At 38.7% G+C, this 22,206-nt stretch overlaps 1 protein-coding gene across 6 annotated transcripts in view; it reads right to left on the minus strand.

Annotated features, from left to right (window-relative positions):
• Window positions 1–22,206, minus strand: part of bcar3 (BCAR3 adaptor protein, NSP family member) — a 476,193-nt gene that overhangs the window by 368,348 nt on the left and 85,639 nt on the right. For 4 of the 6 annotated variants that reach the window (XR_007441434.1, XR_007441435.1, XM_049486025.1 and 1 more), the window contains 2 exons: window positions 18,862–19,189; window positions 604–643 (listed from right to left, as the gene is read on the minus strand). Coding sequence is in view for 4 of the 6 variants with exons in the window: in XM_049486025.1 (XP_049341982.1) it covers window positions 604–643; window positions 18,862–19,189 (368 nt within the window). In the remaining 2 variants the exon portion in view is untranslated. Of the gene's footprint in view, window positions 1–603; window positions 644–2,472; window positions 2,846–12,423; window positions 12,724–18,861; window positions 19,190–22,206 lie in introns of those variants that run through there. The other 2 variants (XM_049486029.1, XM_049486028.1) reach the window with 2 other exon arrangements.

The following is a 22,206-nucleotide window of genomic DNA, read 5'->3' on the forward strand; positions in this document are numbered from 1 at the left end:
GGACTCGATCTAAGACCTAACACACCCACACACACACACAGAAAAAGCTAATGCTGATGCTAACGCACACACACGTACATACAAAAAGAATCCTAAAGACCATTACCAATAAGACCAGACTGCAATCTGTAATCTGTAATTAATAAATACGCAAACAAGCATATTTCCAATTTCTGATGGCCCTGGCAGTGAAGTGCTGACACTGCGTAAAGCTGATAAATTAATGGTGAATAATAGTGTATACAAATGTGTTAATTGCCCAGTGGGATTAACAGGGATTTTTTTAGTAATATAATTAATAGTACATATTTATTAAGCGTTAAATACAAAAAAAATACAATCTACAATATACTCTGTATGACCTCCCCCTAAACTGCCTAATGAAAGAGTGACTGACCAGTACACTACAGTTCACTACAGTCCCACAACCCTGAACAGAGACCCTGACCCTGAACCATCACTGCATTAAAACACACACATGCTCACACACACACACTGCCCACAGGGTGGCACGCCAGGTCAAAGGTCAAACTCACTCACCAGGAAACACACACACACACACACACACTCGCACCAATAGTGAAAAGGTAACAGTGGTCTTACCTTGACATACTCCATGGCCGGGTCCATCCCTCCAGCGTCCCTGCGGCACAGAGACAGAACTCGCTTTAGTGAACACATACAGTCCGAGGGTCCGACCGTCTGTCTGTCTGAGGGTCTCTCTCTGTCTGTCTGTGAGTGTGAGGGTCTGTGCTGTGTGTGTGTGTGTGTGTGTTCAGATCAGGACTGAGGAACACTGTTCACCCCTGCCAACTTCAACCACCGACTACTTCACACAGCCATGTGAGTCCCAAAGCCTCCACGTGCACACACACACACACACACACACACACACACACACACACACACACACACACACACACACACAGCAGTGGAGATTATACAGTAGATCATATCAGGTTAAATAGTGTATGGGAGGAAATAGCATATATGCAGAAAGAAACGATAGAGAAAGAGGGAGAGAGAGAGAAAGAGAGAGAGAATGTCTGTCCCAACACTTCTGCTCACTGTCCAATCTCTCTCTCTCTTTCTCTCTCTTGCTCTCTTTTTTCTTTCTATCTCCCTTGTTGTCTATCTATACTCTCTTCCTCCTTCTCTCCTTCTATTTAGACTCTCTCTCTCTTTCTATTTTTATTCTATAAATCTCTGTTTGCTCTCTTTCTTACTTTCTTTCTTTCTTTCTTTCTTTCCCTCCTCTCCCCTATCCTTTTTTTCCTTCTCTTCTATTATTTTTCTTATTTGTTCTGTGCCCTTTTCTCCCTCTATCCTTCTTGGGTGGGCGGTACGTGTGCAGGTGTGATGGATCACAGTATAAACCAATAGGGAGTCGGAATGGTATATGTTTATACTTCTCTACATCCAATCACAATCAGATTCACTCTATCTGGATGGAGAGATTTATCTGGATAGGGGTTTTATTGAACGATGAGAAGCCGGAATAAAAACGAGCTGAAATGAAATAGGAGTAATGAGGCTATTTTTAAAGGAGAACTCTGGTGTAAAATGGACTTTTGTTGTAGTAAAACATTATAAAAAGTAACAGTGAATAACAGTGGAAAAAGCAATTTATCGGGGCAAATTATAATAATGTCACCCAGTCTGAAGCTTCTTTGGACAAACTGTTAAAATTTCTGGATCTTGGAACGCTGTGGGAGAACGAGGGTGTGCTATTCATCAAAGATAAGTACTTTTTATCATGTTTTACTACAATAAAAGTCTTTGTCATTTTACACCGGAGTTCCCCTTTAAAATTTAAGAAGTATAAAATTCAGATAATTGTGTGAAAAAATAAAGTTAATTACTCTAGTAAAGTATAGATAACCTACAGGGGTTTGACAATGAAACCGAAACACCTGTCATTTTGTGTGTGAGGTTTCATGGCTAAATTGGAGCAGTCTGGTGCACAATCTTCATTAATTGCACATTGCACCAGTAAGAGCAGAGTGGACAAGAGGACAAATTGTTGGTGCACGTCTGGAGCATCTGTGACCAAGACAGCAAGTCTTTGTGATGTATCAAGAGCCACAGTATCCAGGGTAATGTCAGCGTACCACCTAGAAGAACCAACCACATCCAACAGGATTAACTGTGGACGCTGTAAGAGGAAGCTGTCTGAAAGGGATGTTCGGGTGCTAACCAGGATTGTATCCAAAAAACATAAAACCACGGCTGATCAAATCACGGCAGAATTCAATGTGCACCTCAACTCTCCTGTTTCCACCAGAACTGTCCGTTACCACAATAAATTATTGTGGTCTAAAACCAGGTGTTTCAATGTCATTGTCTAATCCCTGTACATTTCTACTTAAGTAACGAAATTAAATATTTGTACTTCATTACCTTTGAGTCCTCTGCATATACGACACACATATTATACAGCACTCGTACTCGATATATATATAAGAGACTCACGCTAGCGGCGGCGATGGGCTTCGGTCACATCGGTTATTCCCAGTGTCTCTCTGCCGAGCGTAGAGCGCAGGAAGTGCGGTGGTGAACTGGAGAAAGAGCTCGTCTCCCAGTTCTCTGCTGGTTTCAGTGGTCAGACACACTGCTCAGCTCTTTCTCCATTTAGCTGAAGCGTCTGTACTGCCCGCCTGCGCCGGCCACGGCCCAGCCTGCCCCCAGCCAACCACCTTTCATCTCAGCTTACACTGAAGAATACCCTGCCTTTCTTTCTTCCTCTCCTTCTTTATGACTCTGTCTCTCTCTCTCTCTCTCTTTCTTCTCTCTTGGTCTCGTCTTGTTTTCCAGCAGCAGCCCGTGTGATTGGGTGTCCTGCACCCTGAGGGCATGGAGGCTTGTATTCAGGTTGAGTTGAGTAAAGGTGGGTCTCGGACCCCCAGAGCCTCATAAAGCCTCAGACAGAAGCTTATATATGTAGCTGTAGATACGCCTCAGGGTGTTTGCTTTCTCTACTGATGTGATAATAAATCATTTTAGGTCTTTGTCCTTTATTTTAGACCCAGTTTCGATAAACTCTGCCCAGCTAGTATATCCTGAACACACACAAACCAGGATGAACCTGGTCAAAAAATAAACTGGAAGATCTGTTACAGATACATTATATTATGTTACATTACATTTAGCGGACGTTTTTATCCAAATCCTTGTAAAAGGAAGTATATTTAAAAGTATGTTGCACTAAAAGTATGTTCACATTAGGTAAAGAATACTAAAAGTACATTTTCAATTTAATATACTTTATTAAAATACACATTAAATCTACTTTCTATGTGTTTTCAATAAAAAAAGTATTTTTAAGGAATATGCTTTAAATTAACGTGTCAGTCTGTATCATTTAGCTTCTAAACTGAAAGCAGAAGCATTTCTGGAGAAGTGGTTAAGGGATAAAATATTGTGTTTAATGGTACCAGTATACTGGAACGACCATCCCTGCTAAGCCTAATAATATATTCATTCTAGAAACTGGGGTGTCGGGTCGCTTTTTGCGGGATTTCTTCTACTTTCGGCCACGTCACACGTCTTTACCAATTTACGTCACACGTACAGCCTCTAAAAGAGTATCCAGCTCAGTTTTACTGAACGTGAGCGGCTGGTGGAGCATTGGAGACTTCAGAAGGGGAAACTCAGAGCTCAGTTACTCATTCACTCATAGTAAAACCAAAGAAACGAATGAGTAAATCAGACTTGGCACGTTCACACAGCCATGAAAAATATCAGGTCTGAGCCACATTGAGGAATCAGATTTGAGTGACTTCAGCCTGCATGGTAATATAAGCGTAGCCCAAATGTCCCCTGCTTTTGATCTGCTGGTAAAAACCGTCCATTTGCTCTCTCTTTCTCTCTCTCTCCCTCTCTCTCTCTCTCTCTCTCTTTCTCTCTCTGCCAAACCACAGCTGTATTGTGTGTGAGAGTGGTGATTTGTACCGGAGCAGACTCTGGAGTTTCTCCTGACCGCTGTACACCACAGCCGGGGGATTCAGCAGGTCAAACAGAGGCGCCCGGGCTATTACTGGACTTCTGTACACACAGACCGTCCCTCACACTGGAGCATTTAACATGCAATGAGGCTTTACACACACACACACACACACACACACACCACAAGACAAATGCCACTAAAGTAAGAGTCCACAATCCAGACTCTAGGGGCAGTGTGATCCTGTAGTTTGGTCAGAGATCCGGTCAGTCTGAGATTTTGTTGTTTTTACACAAACAGTGCCACAAAAAATATTTTTTTTATCATACTTACATTTTTTTAATGAATAAACACTTTTTGATATCAGACAAAGATAACATAAGTAAATATAAAAAGCAGTTTTTAAATGCTACTTTTATTTATTAAGGAAAAGGGCAATCCAAACCAACCTGACCCTCTGTAAAATAAATTATTTACCTCTAAACCTAATAACTTGATCAACGGCAATCAAGCGTTGATCAAGTTAATCAATTTTGTTTCACTTTTTCTTTACAGAATTGTTGTGGATTTTCCAGGATTAACTGCCTGTTTAAGATCATCCACAGCATCTTAATCAGACTTTAACTAGATTACTTTGATTTCCGATGGGATTGTATTTTTTTCCGATTATTATCAGATTTTGGAGAGATAACTGGCAGATTGCAGTTTTGAAATGATTGGAAATATGTCCAAATCCCAGTTTTTCATATATATACATATAAAACCTTGATTGCAAATTTTCAAAAATTAGTTTTACAAACTTTCAGACTATAATCTGAAAAAAATGGGTCAGAATTTCTAACAATTTCTAAAAAAAATGGCAGAAAGTGGCCAAAGAAAGAAAAATCATTAAAAGTGATTAAAAGTGAAACTTAAAAAAGTGTGGCTGGTGTACTGTTGAGTTGTGCTATCTTGTCAAACCGTGCTTCCCTAGTACATATTTTAATCAATCAACCTTTATTTTCACTCTGGAAAATCATTGAGGGTGAAATTCATTTACAATGTTGCCGAGCCTTTACAACATCAAAGGGATTGAAAGCATTTAATAATAAATTAGAAATATGAAATAAAATAGTAAAAAATAAAAAATAATTTTAAATCTACATTTAATCTACATAAATTATATATATATATATATATATATATATATATATATATATATATATATATATATATATATATATGTGTAAAACTGAAAATTCTAAAATACCATAAAAAACAAATTGACACATAAAAAGTAAAAAATGTATAAAATATAAAATAAGTAAAAAGATAAGAGTAAAAGTAATGTTAAATGTTAAGAATGATAAGAAAAATACAAAGGAAGAAGCACTATATTACAGCATGTTCCCAGTAGAAGTCCCAGTAGATGTACTAGTAGAGGTTGGTATATTTGGAGAGCATGAATCACTGTATCGTGTTAAAGTTACGGCAATAAGAGGTCATTACAAACTTCGTTTTCATATATATTTTATAATAATTGTTGTATTTAATATTAATATTTATTTCCATTTACACTTTTGTGCAATGACAGTGAGTCCAGGTTGTTTAATGCACAAAAAAAGATAAGCGCATATGCAGTGCCTTTAGGAAGCAGGTATTGATAGCACAACTCGATAGGACACCAGAATATGTGTCTTTTTTTTTTTTTTTTACAGTGATCTGGAACACCTTATCATTTTCGATGATAAGTCCATCTGCAGCCACTGGGACTCCTTAATAGCGTCAGTGATGCTGAGAAGATGAAACCGAAACTTCATGGGAAACTCTTCATTGCTTTTTAGAGCACATAAGCAATAAAGATCAGTTTAGGAGTGTAAACTGTTTAGATGACTGTAGGAAATAGATCACATTAAAAAGTCAATGTGAACAACCTAAAATAAACATCGGATTTGGTGAGAAAACCAGATTTGGACCACTCTGACCTGATGTGGGAACATACAGTGGCCTAAGACACAATACTGATTATGAAGAGTGTTGGGTCATGAATGATGTAGAAAATGATGTCAGCAATCAACACAGTGTTCCATAATAAAGAGCTTTCAGATTAAATATGGAGTAAGGCTGTTATGATAACAGGAAGCTGCCGTTAGCGTTACGCAGCTGTGTCATTGTTCTTTATGGGACTGTGTCGTCCTTCAGTTGTTCTGAATGTTTGCGTGGACTTATTGCAGATGTTTGGGCGGACGGTGGCTGGGCGATAAAGCTGCTGATGACGCCTGTGCTGAAAGGACTCGGCTTTCTATCAACAGAGAACATCGAGCGGATGTTTAACCAGCTTTTATCTGCCTATAGTGTGCCCCGACCTTGGAGATAATTACACACACACACACACAACACACACACCTTACAACAAACACAATCACAAGGTTTTATGAAATATCATTACGGAAGTGATATACTGTACAAGGAAGCTGCAAAATTTGACTATATAGCTATACATCATATGTCTAAATGTCTGTGGATGCACCTTCTAATATAGATTATCTAGTAGCTGTAGAAAAGTAGAAGTCAAAATACTTCATTTCGTTACTTAAAGCTGATGTCCATAAATTTTGGGATTTAGTGCCTCTCTGGTGAGAATGGGTGATTGCACCGAGCATGCGGAAGGATCATTTTAAACTGGGCGGGTGTGATGTGGTCTCCTTTCAGAGCGGATGAATCCGATTCCAGGTTATGTTCAGAGTCAGAAACTTCACTCTTTCTTTTCTTTGGTTTTACTATGAGTGAGAGAGAAAGAGAGAGCAAATGGTCAGGGGACATTTGGGCTACGCTTATATTGCCAGGCTGAAGTGACTCAAATCTGATTTTTTGCTCAATGTGGCTCAGATCTGATTTTTGTCATGGCTGTGTGAATGTGTCAAATCTGATTCACTCCTTTGTTTCTTTGGTTTTACTATGAGTGAATAAACTACTGAGCTCTGAATTGCCTCTTCTGAAGTCTCCAATGCTCCACCAGCCACTCGCGTTCAGTAAAACTGAGCCGGATCCTCGTTTAAAGGGATGTTTGTGTTACGTAAGTACGTAAATACGTGTGACGTGGCCAGAAGAAGAACTTCCGTGCAAACCGACAGGACACCCCAGTTTTTTTAGAATGAATATACAGTATTAGGCCCTGTCTAACTCCAGCTAACTCCGGCCGTTTAAAGCATGTTTACACCCAGCTGATTACTAACTACCCTCTCTGACTGAACATCGCGTAATTACACAGAACCAGCTTTAAAAGCTGTAACACGTTTTACCAGCCTAGCTGAGAGCAGTGATAGTGGTGTGTTGGCTGTTCTACACGCTACTCTATCAGTACGAGCTTTAATTATACTGATCCAACACCACCCTGGATATACTGACAGACCAGCTACACCAGCAAACTCAATATACATCATTTACTGTTACTGGAGCTCCTCATCCAGCCTGTTTCCTCCCCAGCCTCTCTGGATTTTACAGCGGGTCAGTAATGTGGGTTATAGTGATTTGTTTATAGATTCTGATAAATTGTATAATGCAGTGAAACAATAAGATGTTTGGTGTTTGTTTCTCGTTGTTTAGTACATTAAGCCACGTTAAGATTCATCCTGAAACAGGGACAGCACCTGGATAGGTTCGTTTCTCTCTGCAATGTTCACAGCTTAATTTAACGTTACTCTCACATTACCTAACACAGCGGAGGTAACATTACTAAAATGCACTGTGTGCAGTTTTTTCCGATCCTCCTGTCCGGAGGTACAGACCCTACCGCGACCGGTAAAAAATTGGTGGGACAATAAAAAAAAAAAAGTAGTTGTTGCTGAGGAGTGACAAGAAAACGTCCAAGTGTCTAGAGAATCGCTGTTCATTTCAGCTTTCTGAGTGGTATGGCGTTTTCGTGTGGACAGGTATATTTCTGAAAACGCTGCTGTGGACGAAGATATTTTTAAAAACGGAGACAAAAACCTCCGTTTATAAAAATATCCAGCTTCGTGTGGACGGGGCCTTAGACTTAGCAGGGATGGTTGTTCCAGCACACTGGTACCATTAAAAACATTTTTTTTCCCATATACTTCTCCACCCAGAAATGCTTTTGCTTTTAGTTTAGAAACTAAATAATTACTTATACTCCTTACATTTTCACACAATTATCAGAACTTTCTACTCCTTACATTTTAATAAAAATACCCTCGTTACTCCTATCAGGAGTAAAGCAGCATAAAGTTATCCAAAAGCAGTGTGTAAGACTGGTGGAGAACATGCCAAGATGCATGAAAACTGTTATTAAAAAACACAGTTATAGGGTTGAGGTGTGAAAGCTCTGCATCCTTTTTATTATTTCATTTCCCATTTTCTACAAATAAATGCTCTAAATGAGAATATTTTTATTTGGAATTTGGGAGAAATGTTGTCTGTAGTTTATAGAATAAAATAACGATGTTCATTTTACTCAAACATATACCTATACAGTCATATGAACACGTTTGGGCCCCCCTATTAATCTTAATCATTTTTAGTTATAAATATTTGGGTGTTTGCAACAGCCATTTCTGCAAGCACGCCACAAACAGAGTCGCCTGAAGTGTGCAAAAGCACACCTCTGTGGATTGTCCTCACCATTCTTCTTCTCTGCCTTTCTGATATTTTTCTTGGCCTGCCACTTCTGGGCTTAACAAGAACTGTCCCTGTGCTCTTCCATTTCCTTACTATGTTCCTCACAGTGGAAACTGACAGGTTAAATCTCTGAGACAACTTTTTGTATCCTTCCCCTGAACAACTATGTTGAACAATCTTTGTTTGTAGATCATTTGAGAGTTGTTTTGATGAGCCCATGATGCCGCTCTTCAGAGGAGATTCAAATAGGAGAACAACTTGCAGTTGGCCACCTTAAATACCTTTTCTCATGATTGGATACACCTGGCTATGAAGTTCAAAGCTCAATGAGGTTACCAAACCAATTTTGTGCTTCAGTAAGTCAGTAAAAAGTAGTTAGGAGTATTCAAATCAATAAAATGATAAGGGTGCCCATACTTTTGCACCGGTCAAATTTTGGTTGAATGCATATTGCACATTTTCTGTTAGTACAATAAACCTCATTTAAATCCTGAAATATTACTGTGTCCATCAGTTATTAGATATATCAAACTGAAATGGCTGTTGCAAACGCCCAAATATTTACAACTAAAAATGATTAAGATTAATAGGAGTGCCCAAACTTTTTCATATGACTGTAAATAGCTAAATCAGAGAAACAGAGCTGTATTTGAAGGTACCACCTTAAGACCTCCACTCAGGTGTTTGAACCTGCTATTCCCCTCGAACCTGAGTGCCCTTTTTAAGGTCACAGCTGATTCCAGTATAAATCAGTAGGAGAGCAGATGTGTCGCTGATGCCTGCAGATGCTTCATATCTGCTACTGCTGACCACATTATTACCTCTTTCATCTCTTCCTCTCTCTCTCCATCACTTTTCTCCTCTCCCTATAAAACTATAAATCTCTGAAGGCCTTCACCTGTACTCACCCCACCTGTGTGTAGAGTGTTTATAGAGAGTGTGTGTGTGTGTAGAGTGTGTGTAGCCACAGATGTTTCATGAATGCAGGTTATTGAAAGCAGACCAGATGCTCTCCAGCTTGTGCACTCTTGCTGTTTGTTTGGACAGATCTCTAAACCTCAGCCACAAAAAACACATGACATCACCGGGTCCAGATTGAGTACAGTGTGTTTTCTGATGTCCTGCATTGCTTTGGAATTAGCAGGTCATTAAAGCAACTTCAGCCATCTCCAATCTCTCTTGGACTCTATGTATTCAGTATGCTACTGAGATTTTAACCATTTAATCCATAGAGTAATAAATCTGTCTTAAATCTTGGGCCATTATTAATTATTCAACTTTATTAAGCGGATTATAAGGTGCATTATCAATAAACATCTATTTTCTGGTCTATTTTCATACATAAGATGCCTGCACTGGATTATAAAGTGCATTAAGCGACACTTGTAAGGATGTCAATGTTGAAATGAGTCTCTCTTCTAATAAACAAAATTCTTAAATCTTAAAAAAAAGCAAACATTTTCTTTTAAAGTCAAACGAGCGCTGGATGTTAATCTACACAGATTACTCTCCTAAAAACTGTTTATTTGGGTGATTTAACGCTTCCATGTATTTACAGTAAGCTTAGATTTCCAATTTTTTGTCTAAGGGTGAGTTTTCAGTGAAGTTTCTGCAGCACTAAGGCTGGGTGCAGCAGCATTAGCATTAGCTGCTAACTGCAGTGCTAGTCAAAGCACTAGACTGAGGAACACTGAGTGTTCTTGTAACCCAGGGTGCTATCAGCTAGCAGTTTGTCCCACGTAGCTTGTTTTAATACGGCAAACATGCAGATTACATTCCAGTATACTCTCCGCTGAACGAAAGAGCAAAGGAGCTAGCGCTACGGTTAGTGGCTAATGCTAATGCTGCTGCACCCAGCCTTAGTGCTGGAGAAACTTCTCTAAAACGCACCCTTATAACGCTGTACTTCAACAAAATGGTTTTGCTGCTCCTTAATTCCTGACTGGTAGAATTTATACATAAGGCACACCGAATTATAAGACGAAGAGTTGATTTTTTGGGAAAATTAAAGGATTTTAAGTGCGCCTTATAGTTACTATTCAACTAAATATTTAATTGGCAAGAAATGTGGGCAGCTATTGCTGTGACAGAGAGAGAGAGCAGTGAGGTTTAATTAGAGGAGTAGTTTCCATTTGCTGAGAAGCGTTGGAAACATCCAGGTAGCTGCACCATTAAAATAGCAATTCGCCAAAGTCAGAGCTCACCTGGCTCTTAAAGGGAATGTCAAGTGGCACAGGGATTGGTTTATTGCACCTTACACCCAAAACACACCCATGATTAATTAAGATAATTAGTACCTTACATGCCTTTTGTGTGTTTCGAGCTATGTAGGTGTACTTTTCCCGACGTTACGATAGCAAAAACCCAATGACACACCCTAAATCAAGCTGTGATGTTGACTAGTCACTAAGGAACGCTTTCTCTGAGCTGACAGCTCAGAGAAATGTCATTTTTCACACATTATGAAGCATCAGTCTATTCCAACAATCAACATCTTGGTGTGCTATTCATTTTGTCAATCAGTGTGTAACAACCACTGTGAATAAATCAGTAACTTGTAACTTGAAACTTGAAACTAATACATAACCTGTGCAGCTAAGAGTGTTAGCGATTGGTGTAAAGGCCTTAAAATGAGCCCTCATGTAGATAATGCTAAAAAATTATCATGATGTTTGATTATGGCTCATTTGTGGCAATTTATTGGCTATTCATATAAATAACTGTTGATAAAAATGACAAATGAATATTTAAGTGTTACAAGCTGATATTAAACTACATCAAAGCATTTCTTAACCCAATCAAAGCCTTAAACAACTATTTACACATTAAACAAAATCAAATTTATTAATGTAGTGTTTTTTATAACTGAAATCTGCCTCAGAGCTGAAGAAGGAGGAAGTATATAAGGAACCCATCCTCCTTTGGTCAGACAATCTAATATATTCAGGCGGAAGGGTTCAGCTCGCTGGGATCACTAAAATCAATTCTAGGCACCATCAGAAAGCATGTGATTGTTTTAAATAAGTATTTAATTAGTTTATCTTTTTATGTTTTAATTTTTAATTCCTATGTTCTTATTATTAAATGTATTGTATTTTATTTCTTAGCATTCTTATCATTTTACTTTATTTTTACTATAATTATCTTTAATCATCTTTACTTCTATTGTGTCAATTTTGTATGGTCTTTATTTTTATATATACACATTTTTTTGTATACACATTTTATTCATCTATATTAAACATCCTTTTAAAATGTCCAAATAAATTCAAGAACAAATAAGAAAGGAAGTAATTGAGATCTATCAGTCTGGAAAAGGTTATAAAGCCATTTCCAAAGTTTTGGGACTCCAGGGAACCATAGTAAAGGCCATTATCCACAAATGGTGAAAATGTGGAACAGTGGTGAACATTACCAGGAGTGGCCGGCCGAACAAAATTACCCCAAGAGCACAGTGACAGCTCATCCAAGAGGTCACAGAAAACCCCACAAAATTTTCTGATGACTGGACTTATAGAAATTCTCAAAAATTCCCTGAAGAAATAAACGTTTTTCATGTTTTCATGCTGTTTTGGAGATATTTATATTTCTTTTATTTATTTATTTATTTATTATTATTTTGTTCCTTATTATTTCTAATTTCTTATTAAACCTTTTCTATTCCTTTTAAACTCTAAATTCTTGGCTGTGTTGTAAATGAGAGTCACCCTCAATGTATTCCCGAGTGAAAATAAAGGTTGATTGGTTGATTTGATTGATAAATTGATCAAATTGATAAATAAAACACATTAAAACACGCAATAAATGCCTTTTGGAGCTTCTCTAAGAAATTAAATTTCTACTTAAGTCTATCAGTGACTCACCTGCAGCCAGAAAAATGGAAGCAGCAGTGCAGAAGAGTTCAGACCAGGTCACAGATACAGAAATCAGGTTAAACTGCTACTGAACTCCATGTTTAATCCATTTTTTCAAATGTTTGCACTCAGATAAAGCCTTAGAAATGGAAAACTACCATCCGTATAGATGAATCCTTTGGTTTGGTTGGGTCAAGCTTGGTCCTAGTTCTGGTCTCTCTCTCTCTTCTACCTTTATCTATCTGTTCTCTGTCTCTCTCCCCCTCTCTCTCTCTCTCTCTCTTCCCCTCTTCCGCATGTCATGCTGAGTTGAACATGGTGTTGTTATGGCGATGTGAGTTTTGAGAGCAGTCGCTGCCACTCTTCACCTTTGCTCCGTTGGCTGGTGGTGAAACGGTAGACCAACATTAGGTAACCTTCAAAATGTCAGTGGACAGATGTGCTCGTCCTTGTGGTAATCCAAACACACACCTACGCATTAAAACACACACACACACACACACACGCGCAGAGTGAAGCACTGTCTGTCTGGATCCTGTCCAAAAAGAGTGTTTTGAGTTTGTGTGGTCAGTTAAAATTCATGTTTTATAAAGCAGGCAGGTGAAATGACTGGCTATTATTACAGTAGTCATACTGTATATCAAGTCATATGCTACACAAGATGATACCTTATTAGTATGCACTCATGCAAACACACAGTTTGGAACTACAGCAGGGATGTTTTATTTGGTAATAAGTCATATAATAATAATAAAGCTCTTTGGGATATTGTATTCATTTAACATGCAAAAAAGCCTTTGCACAGTCCTGCACAGTTCTCAGCACTGTCAGCACTGTCTGTCTGCCTGCCACAGACTCTAACGCTCCAGAAACAAACTCCATTTCCCATGATACACCTGCACTCATGCTGGAGCACATGATTTATCGGCGTTCCGCTTCACCCTCCTACTGATTGCACACATCTGGACTCAGCAGTATAAATAGTTCTCCCTCTCACTCTCTCCACTCTTTCTTTTGTGTTTTGCTCCTTTTGTTGGCCACCCTTTTTACCCTTTTTGACAACTCTTAAGCTTATCTCTTTGTTTGTGAGCTTCTTTTGTTTCTGACTCAGTTTTGTTTGTCGACTATCCCTTTGCTTTGCTATATTGCTCTGTTTTGGACCTCATTTGTATGACCTCCCTCTGGTATGTTGTATATTTACGCTGCCATGTTGCTCATTGCTCTGCCTGCCTTTGACTACTCTTATCTGTTTAAGTTTTCATGTAATAAACTCTATGTATTGTTTTATTGTATTAGTTCATTGTAAAAAATCTTTTAAAAAAATGTTTTGCTTTGAATTTGCTATTTTAACGGCACAGCTCTTCTTCAATTTCTTATTAGAGCAAAAAATGACCTGCTCACTCACGCTTTAAAGACATATAAAGACAGGATCAAAAAATTAAGTAAAGCTGCGCCGAGTGGTCCAGCGGTCTAAAGCGCTGCCACTATGAGCGGGAGGTCACAGGTTCGAACCCCCGCTCATGCAGCTTTGCCATCAAGCTGGCGGCGCTCAGAGGGCGCAAAATTGCCCATGCTCCCTCCGGGTGGGTAGATGGCGCTCTCTCCCCACATCACTACTAGGGTGATGTCTGCAGCACAGGGCGTCTGTGAGCTGATGTATCAGAACCGCTGGCTGACTTCACATGTATCGGAGGAAGCATGTGTACTAGTGAAAAATAAATAATTAAGTAAAGCTGCCTGAGATACATTTAGAAGAGTTACAACAAGCAAATGGCACCCATTTGATAGAACGGCCGATTTATAATGAAGAGTAAAGCTTTTGTTTGCTCCTTTTCTCTACTTGGCTTAACATCCAGGAAACAGTAACCGGCTCTCTCTCTCTATCTTTCTTACTCTCTCTCTCTCTCTCTCTCTTTCTCTCTCGCTCTCACATTCTCTATAACCTGTCTCTCTCTCACTCCTCACTTCTGTGCTACTGTACCTCCTGGCCCTCTTTTTTCCAGAGAGTCTCGCCTTCCCCCTCTCCCAGCACCCATATCTCCCTGATCCCGTCTTCATTAATGTGTCCCGATGTCTCCCGGTCCCTGTCTCAGTTCTGCCCCCTCAGGCCTGTGTGTCTCATTACCGCTGCCTCACTGATTTTATCACAGCGATGCAACAAAGCAGCTCTGTTTAGCTTCGTCTTCTCTTTAAGCAGGTCATCTCTCTCTCTGATAACATCTCCCCCTCACAACAGCAGACCTGGCCAAGGCTGCAGGGCCCATCCACACACCTACCACACACACACACACAAACACACACACACAGATCGTCCAGTATGTTTGGGATGAGCTGGAGAGTTAGGAATGAGGTGCGGTGAAGATCATCCCACTGTACCGCCTGACCTCATTAATCCTCATGTTGCCCCTTACACTAGTGCATCTCAAAAAAATAGTACATCATTGAAAAGTTGCTTTATTTCAGTAATTCAGTTTAAAATGTGAAACTCATATTAAATAGATGTATTAAACACACAGAGTGTATATCTATTTTAAGCGTTTATTTATTTTATTGTTGATGATTATGACTTACAGCCAATAAAAACCCAAAAATCAGTGTATCAGAAAATTAGAATATTATATAAGACCAATTGGTACTGTTGGCAGTGTGGGCAGTGTGCCAAGTCCTGCTGGAAAATGAAATCAGCATCTCCATAAAAGTTGTCAGTGGCAGAGGGAAGAAGCATGAAGTGCTGTAAGATTTTGTGGGAAAACTGCACTGACTTTAGACTTGATAATAAAACACAGTGGATCAACACCAGCAGATGACATGTCTCTCCAAACCATCACTGATTGGTGGAAACTTCACACTAGACCTCAAGCAGTTTGGACTGTGTGTCTCTCCACTCTTCCTCCAGACTCTGCTCCCTTAATTTCTTGATTTACAAATTAAATGTAAAATTTACTGATGATCAGTGATGATTTGGAGAGTCATGTGCAACATCTGCTGCTGTTGATCCACTGTGTTTTATTATCAAGTCTAAAGTCAGTGCAGTTTTGTTTTCCTGGAAAATCTAACAGCACTTCACGCTTCCCTCTGCTACTGACAACTTTTATGGAGATGCGGATTTCATTTTCCAGCAGGACTTGGCACACTGCCCACACTCCCACAGGTAACAATTGGTCATATATAATATTCAATTTTTTTAGAGACGCTGATTTTTGGGTTTTCATTGGCTGTAAGCCATAATTATCAACAATAAAAGAAATTAAAATAGATCACTCTGTGTTTAATACATCTATATAATATATGAGTTTCACATTCTGAGCTAATTTACTAAAATAAAGCAATTTTTCCAAGATGTTCTAATTTTTTATGATGCACTAATATGTCTGGCCCATAATATATACATTAGTTATGGAAATATGAAAGTTTTGCACCACTACCCTCCATTCCTGAGCTTCATTCCTGTCAGTTGATTCCTTATGAATGCAGCTATTAGTTGAAGATGAGTGTAAAAAGGAAACTGAAAGCAGTTGTGAAGTGGTTAATCATTATTATTGCAGTGGCTGGTGTTTTTCACTGTGTTTATTTATTGAGAGGCGTGTCTGTGACTAAGATGAAATCCATCCGTTAGGAATGCTGTGTTGCAGTGAGCAGGATGTCAGTGGTGAGGGAAGGGCATGTCGCACATAATTACACACTGCAGCCGGCTGAAGGGGCGAGGACTGTGAGTTCTGACAGAGTCGTGTGTCATTCGCACGGGAAAAGCAAACAGCAGAGATGAGCAGTTATAGATAATACTGTCTCTGCATTTATCCAGTAGCTCCAGCTCAGCAATCTTTACTGCAGCACATCTGCTAAACGTGGACGACATAGTGATAATGCTGTAAAATGTGAATATCAAGCTGGTTGTCCCATCCACACTATCTGGCACTATCAGACCTCACTCCAGCTCCCGTAGTTAATATGGCCTTGCCATGAGCACATTGGCCAGGGTTCAACCTCCCTTACGAGATCACACCAAGTGTGGGTAATCCAAAGCTTTCCTCTGAGATAATCAATCAATCAATCAATCAATCAACCTTTATTTTGACTTGGAAGTGCATTAAGGGCAACCCTCATTTTCAATGTAGCCGAGCATTTTTTGGCTTAATTGATAAGAAATTAAGATCAAAAGAAATTTGTTAAAATTAAACTAAAACTAACTTTTACATAATACAATTAAAATACAAATAAATAAATAAATTAACTAAAACAAAATAAAAATAATAATAGTAATAATAATAAAAGAAAATTAAAATAAGTTAAAAAGCAATAATACAAAAAGAAAAAAATTATATATGTATATAAAAATATATAATAATAAAATTAGAAAAGAAATAAAAAGAAAATAAAGAACTAAGAGAAGAACTAAAATAATTTAAAAAATAACACGTCATGACCTCACTTTACATTCTGATATCCCATGATTTCTGGCATCTCCCCTTTCGTTTGACTTCTTACTTCTTATGCTTTAGACCTTCACCTCTGTTCATAAAATCCCAGCCAATAGAAAAGCTTGTTTATCTGTTTTCAGCTAGATACCACCTTAGTACTAAAAAATCTGATGGGACAATTTCACATTCAGTGTTAAACGCATTTAACCGGTTCTTTTACCAACTACTTTTTAGAAAATTTGAATAATATTAAAACACTTAAGTAGAAACGACCATCCAGATATTCCTCCATCAAAAAAAAAAAATTGTCGTCTAACAAAATATGTTGAACTAATAAATTAAATTTAAAAGTTTGGAAGTTTAGAGCAGGATAACAGCAATGCTAACAGCTGGGCCCACTAGGGTTTTACCAATGTAGCAGCAATGCTAACAGCTGGGTTCAGTAGGGTTGCACCTTGTTAGCAGCTTGTGCTAACAGCTGGGCTGAGTAGGGTTGGACCAGTTTAGCAGCAGCGCTAACAGCTGGGCTCAGTAGGGTTGGAGCCACAATGCTACCAGTGACAACAGTAAGCATTAGCAGGGTTATCCAGCTAACAGAGAACATTATGAGAATGTTTAGCAATGTTTTTAAAAGGTTCCAGGAAGGTTAGCCTGTAGCAGGTTTGTTCTGAAAGCATAATTATGGTTTATACAAGAAAGTTATTGAATGTTCTAAGATGGTTAGTTGTAAATTGTTTAGAAAATTGAATGTAGGTTACTATAAAATGTGAATATCAAGCTGGACACCCACTGGAAATGTTAAATCCCAGTATTAGGACGATTCTGCAGCAGTGTGAGAATGTACAAGGTGATTTCAGGGATCTATTACTGTTGTTATGACTGGGCGTTTATATGGGGCAGAGTGTATGAGGTGATTCTGCACCACAATGGAAGAAATTGGCCAGACTTTGATAACAGTAGAATATACAAATTTCCCAGGGTGGTCTATGATGGTGATATTGAGCTGGTCTACATCTAAATATTTCCATTGCTGGCGCAGATGTGCCAAAGCACCCAAACACCCAGATGGTTTCGTCCTTGTAGAGAAGTATTGCCAATAGAATAGAATTCCTTGGAGCAGATAAAATAAAATAAAATAATGGGCCTATTGGCACTATACCTACTAATGCCAGGCGTCTGAAATGGTGGATTTACTAAGTTAAGTAAAGCTAAACAAAGTAAACAAAACTGTAATAAAATGACTTTCTTTTAAAGAAAAACGAGTGCTGGATGTAAATGCTGTATGTGTGAATGTGTAAACGCACAGGCTACAGTCTGATATATTCGCCTTTGAACGAAGAAAGAGCTAGCACTTGGTGCAGTTAGCAACAGGCTACAAGCCGACAATACTCACCTCTGAACTGCTAAAAGGCTAGCGCGATTAACGGCTACTGCTAGTGCTTATGCTGCTCCAGCAGTGCTGGCCAAGTCTATCAGCAGGCTACAGGCCGATAATTCTCACCACTGAACAATGAAAGAGCTAGTGTCTAGCAGCTAATGCTATTGCTGCTCCTGCAGTGCTAGCCGGGGTTTTCAGCAGACTACAGGCCTATAATACTCACATCTGAACGGGAGCTAGCACGGTTAGTGGTAAATGCTAATGATGCTCCAGCATTGCTAGATGGGGATAGCAGCAGGCTACAGGCTGATAATACTCACCTCTGAACGGGGAAAGAGCTAGCACAGTTAGCAGCTAATGCTAATGCTATATAACGAAGTCCTATATAATATACACCTCTGAATGGCTAAATAATCTTATGATGCTAGAGAAGTGCTAGCCAGGTTTAGCAGCAGGCTATAGCCCAATAATTATTCACCTATGTACGGGAAAATATCCATTAGCGGCTAATGCTAATGCTACTCCAGCCCTTATAGTGTAAAATATACAGTAATCAGAGGAGACAGTGAGAGTCACGGTGTTACAGTGCTGGATCAGGTGTGTGAGGAGCTGTTTTAGGTGAAGGTGATCGGAGGTTGTGATGTTTCTCACCTGTGAGCTGAGGTGTCCTCTCTGAGCGCGTGGAAAGGCTGGTGCTCCTCTATGACGTTGTGTATGCGAGGAGACGAGGGCAGACGGGCGCGGCCGGGGTACGGCAGAGACCCGCACATCTCCCACGGCCGGGTGACGGCCCCGCCCCCTCTCTTCTTCCGGGGCATGGTGCCGTGGATGGAGACGCTGTGGTATCCGGGAGGAGGCGTCTCCGCCACTGCAGGCCTGGAGCTCAGAAGGTCCATGGAGGAGGCGAGCGGGCACTGCCGGCCCATGTGCAGGTTCCTGGGCAGGCTGGCGAACCTCCCCTCCGCCATCATCCTTAATTCTACGGAAATAAACGGAGAGTAGACTGCATATATGGATACCAAACTTGCCAAGTTGATCACAATTTACACAGCTCTGGAAAAAATGAAGAGACCATCTTATTTTCTGAATCAGTTTCTCAGATTTTGCTATTCATAGGTTTAATCCCAATAAAAGTATTGTCATTTAGAGCATTTATTTGCAGAAAATAAAAATAAAAAAGAACACAGAGCTTTCAGACCTCAAATAATACAAAGAAAACAAGTTCATATTCATAAAGTTTTAAGAGTTCAGAAATTAATATTTGGTAGAATAACCCTGGTTTTTAATCACAGTTTTCATGCATCTTGGCATCATGTTCTCCTCCACCAGTCTTACACACTGCTTTTGGATAACTTCACCTTTGGATGGCTAAAGAGCTAGAACTTAGCAGGCTATAAGCCGATAATACTCACCTCTGAAAGAGCTAGTGCCGTTAGCGCGGCAAGTTCATATTCATTAAGTTTCAAGAGTCCGAAAATCAATATTTGGTTGAATAATCCTGGTTTTTAATCACAGTTTTCATGCATCTTGGCATCATGTTCTCCTCCACCAGTCTTACACACTGCTTTTGGATAACTTTAAGCCTGGTTCCAAAATGCAAGCAGTCCAGCTTGATTATATTTCAGAGCTTTTCAATTTGGTAAAATCAAAGGAATTGGTCATTTTAAAGTGGTCTTTATTTGAAAACAAGTATTTTAGAAGTATACTGAATTACATTAAACTAAAAGTGTACTTCATAGTAGTCTATTTAAGAAGGGTTTTGTATCACCTACACCTGTAGTCTGTATACGGGACATTGCATGTTAAGGGGTTAATGTGTATTATCCCTGTTACTTAAATCAATAAATCAAAATCAACTCTGATCACATGAATTATTTTGAATTATTGACTTTCTCTTTGGAGATAAACCATCATCAGGCTTGATTGTGTGTCTCCTGCAGTCTCAGGCGAGACACTATTTAAGACTCTCAGATGGTTTTCTGGTTTTCTGCATGGGTTGGGTTGTATAGCTGTAGCAGGTTATCTAAGGGCAGTCGACTGTTTGTGGTTCTTTTGTGGAAACTCGGCCGAGCCGTCACGGTGTTGGGTGTAATCTCTCCGGGTGTTTTGTGCTGATGGATAAGCAGGGTGCTCATGTCTGCCCTCCAGCCTGAAGCGAACGCCTCTCTGTGCGCTGTGTGTGCGCCGTGTGTTTTGTTAACCTGAGCAGAAATATGAGACAGTGCTACAAATTACACCTTGCCTGAGATTACAGAGCTGTCTGCTGGCTCGGAGAGGCTGCCGTTCAGAAGGAACCTCCTTTCTGACCACATGAACAGCAGATAACCATCTCCTGTTGCTCTCCCCAGCAGATATTTACCTCAGCATTCCTCAGGCCGCCTGTGGCTACACTAATTGGGCTTAAAAGCGGTGCCTCCATGTGCTTAGCGTTGGACACGAGTCGGGCACGTCTGCAGACAGAGCTGCTGCGTGCAGCTTCTGAAGAACCCTGCGCTTGTTCTCGCACGTCCCACCGCAAATGTCTTACTCATATCTGTATTTACCAGGACTAACAATGCAGGCTCTGAGCGTTTGCTTTGGTTTGTTTTCCTGTAAAGGGAGAGAGAGAGAGACAGCGGAGGGATAGAGAGAGAGAGAGAGAGAGAGAGAGACAGAAGGTAACATAGACATGAGTTGTTCGGGCTGATTTATGCAGTCAGAGACTGAGAGCTCTTGTAATTACAGTTATATCTCAGAACGTTCTCAACGACGGTGCACATAAAGCTGTCATCAAACCTGACGTTTCTTTGCTTCTTTCTTTCTTTCTTTCTTTCTTTCTTTCTGTCTTTCTTTCTCTTTTCTCAGTAACATCCCTAGTGAAAAAAAGTAGATTAAAGATAGATAGATAGATAGATAGATAGATAGATAGATAGATAGATAGATAGATAGATAGATAGATAGATACATAGATAGATACATAGATAGATAGATAGATAGATAGATAGATAGATAGATAGATAGATAGATACTTTATTTATCCCGAAGGAAATTTAGGCATCCAGCAGCAACAACACAATACAATAAGAAACAGATTCAAACATAAATTAAAACACAGAAGAATAGAAAAAAAATATAAGGCTATAAAAAACATATTATACAAGGTAAGATCTATCTGTAAACAGAGCAGTGCTGTAGATGTTGCTAATGGTCATTAAATAAGTATATTAGTATATTAGTAATAAAGTATACTAAGAATTATTATGCTATAGTGCACTATCTAAGTGTTCTTGTAGCCACATTATTATTAATCATTATATTTAAAGAGTTTGTACTTATTTTTGTATTTTATTTTGTAACTTTTTTGTAACATATGCATATTTATATTTATATTTCTATGGCACATCAGTCACTTTTATAAACAGTGTCATTGCACATTGCACTTTACTCTGTTAATTATTTAATGACCATTAGCAACATCTACTGCACTGCTCTGTTTACAGATAGATCTTTATGTTGTATAATACATTTTTTATAGCCTTATATATTTTCTATTCTTCTGTGTTTTATGTTTAAATATGTTTCTTATTGTATTGTACTATCTATCTATCTATCTATCTATCTATCTATCTATCTATCTATCTATCTATCTATCTATCTATCTATCTATCTATCTATCTATCTATCTATCTATCTATCTATCTATTATACTTTCATTGTATAAAAATAGTACTTAAATTATGCTAAGTGTACTTAACTGTACTAAAAATTAACTATTTCAAATATACTATATATATAAATAAGTAATAGATGTATAAATAAGTAATATTTAAACATTTAAACTACTACTTCATGTACTGTATGCAACCCCATATTTTAAAATATGCTTACAGTAAAATTATAATACTCATCATTTAGTGAGTATTAAAACTGTATTACTATTATATATTGAGTATATTAGAAATGTACCTAAAATTGAAGTCACATATATTTACACTACAAAGTACAAATATGCTTCTT

Source organism: Astyanax mexicanus, chromosome 12 (genome assembly GCF_023375975.1).
Source record: "Astyanax mexicanus isolate ESR-SI-001 chromosome 12, AstMex3_surface, whole genome shotgun sequence".
NCBI lineage: Eukaryota > Metazoa > Chordata > Actinopteri > Characiformes > Acestrorhamphidae > Astyanax > Astyanax mexicanus.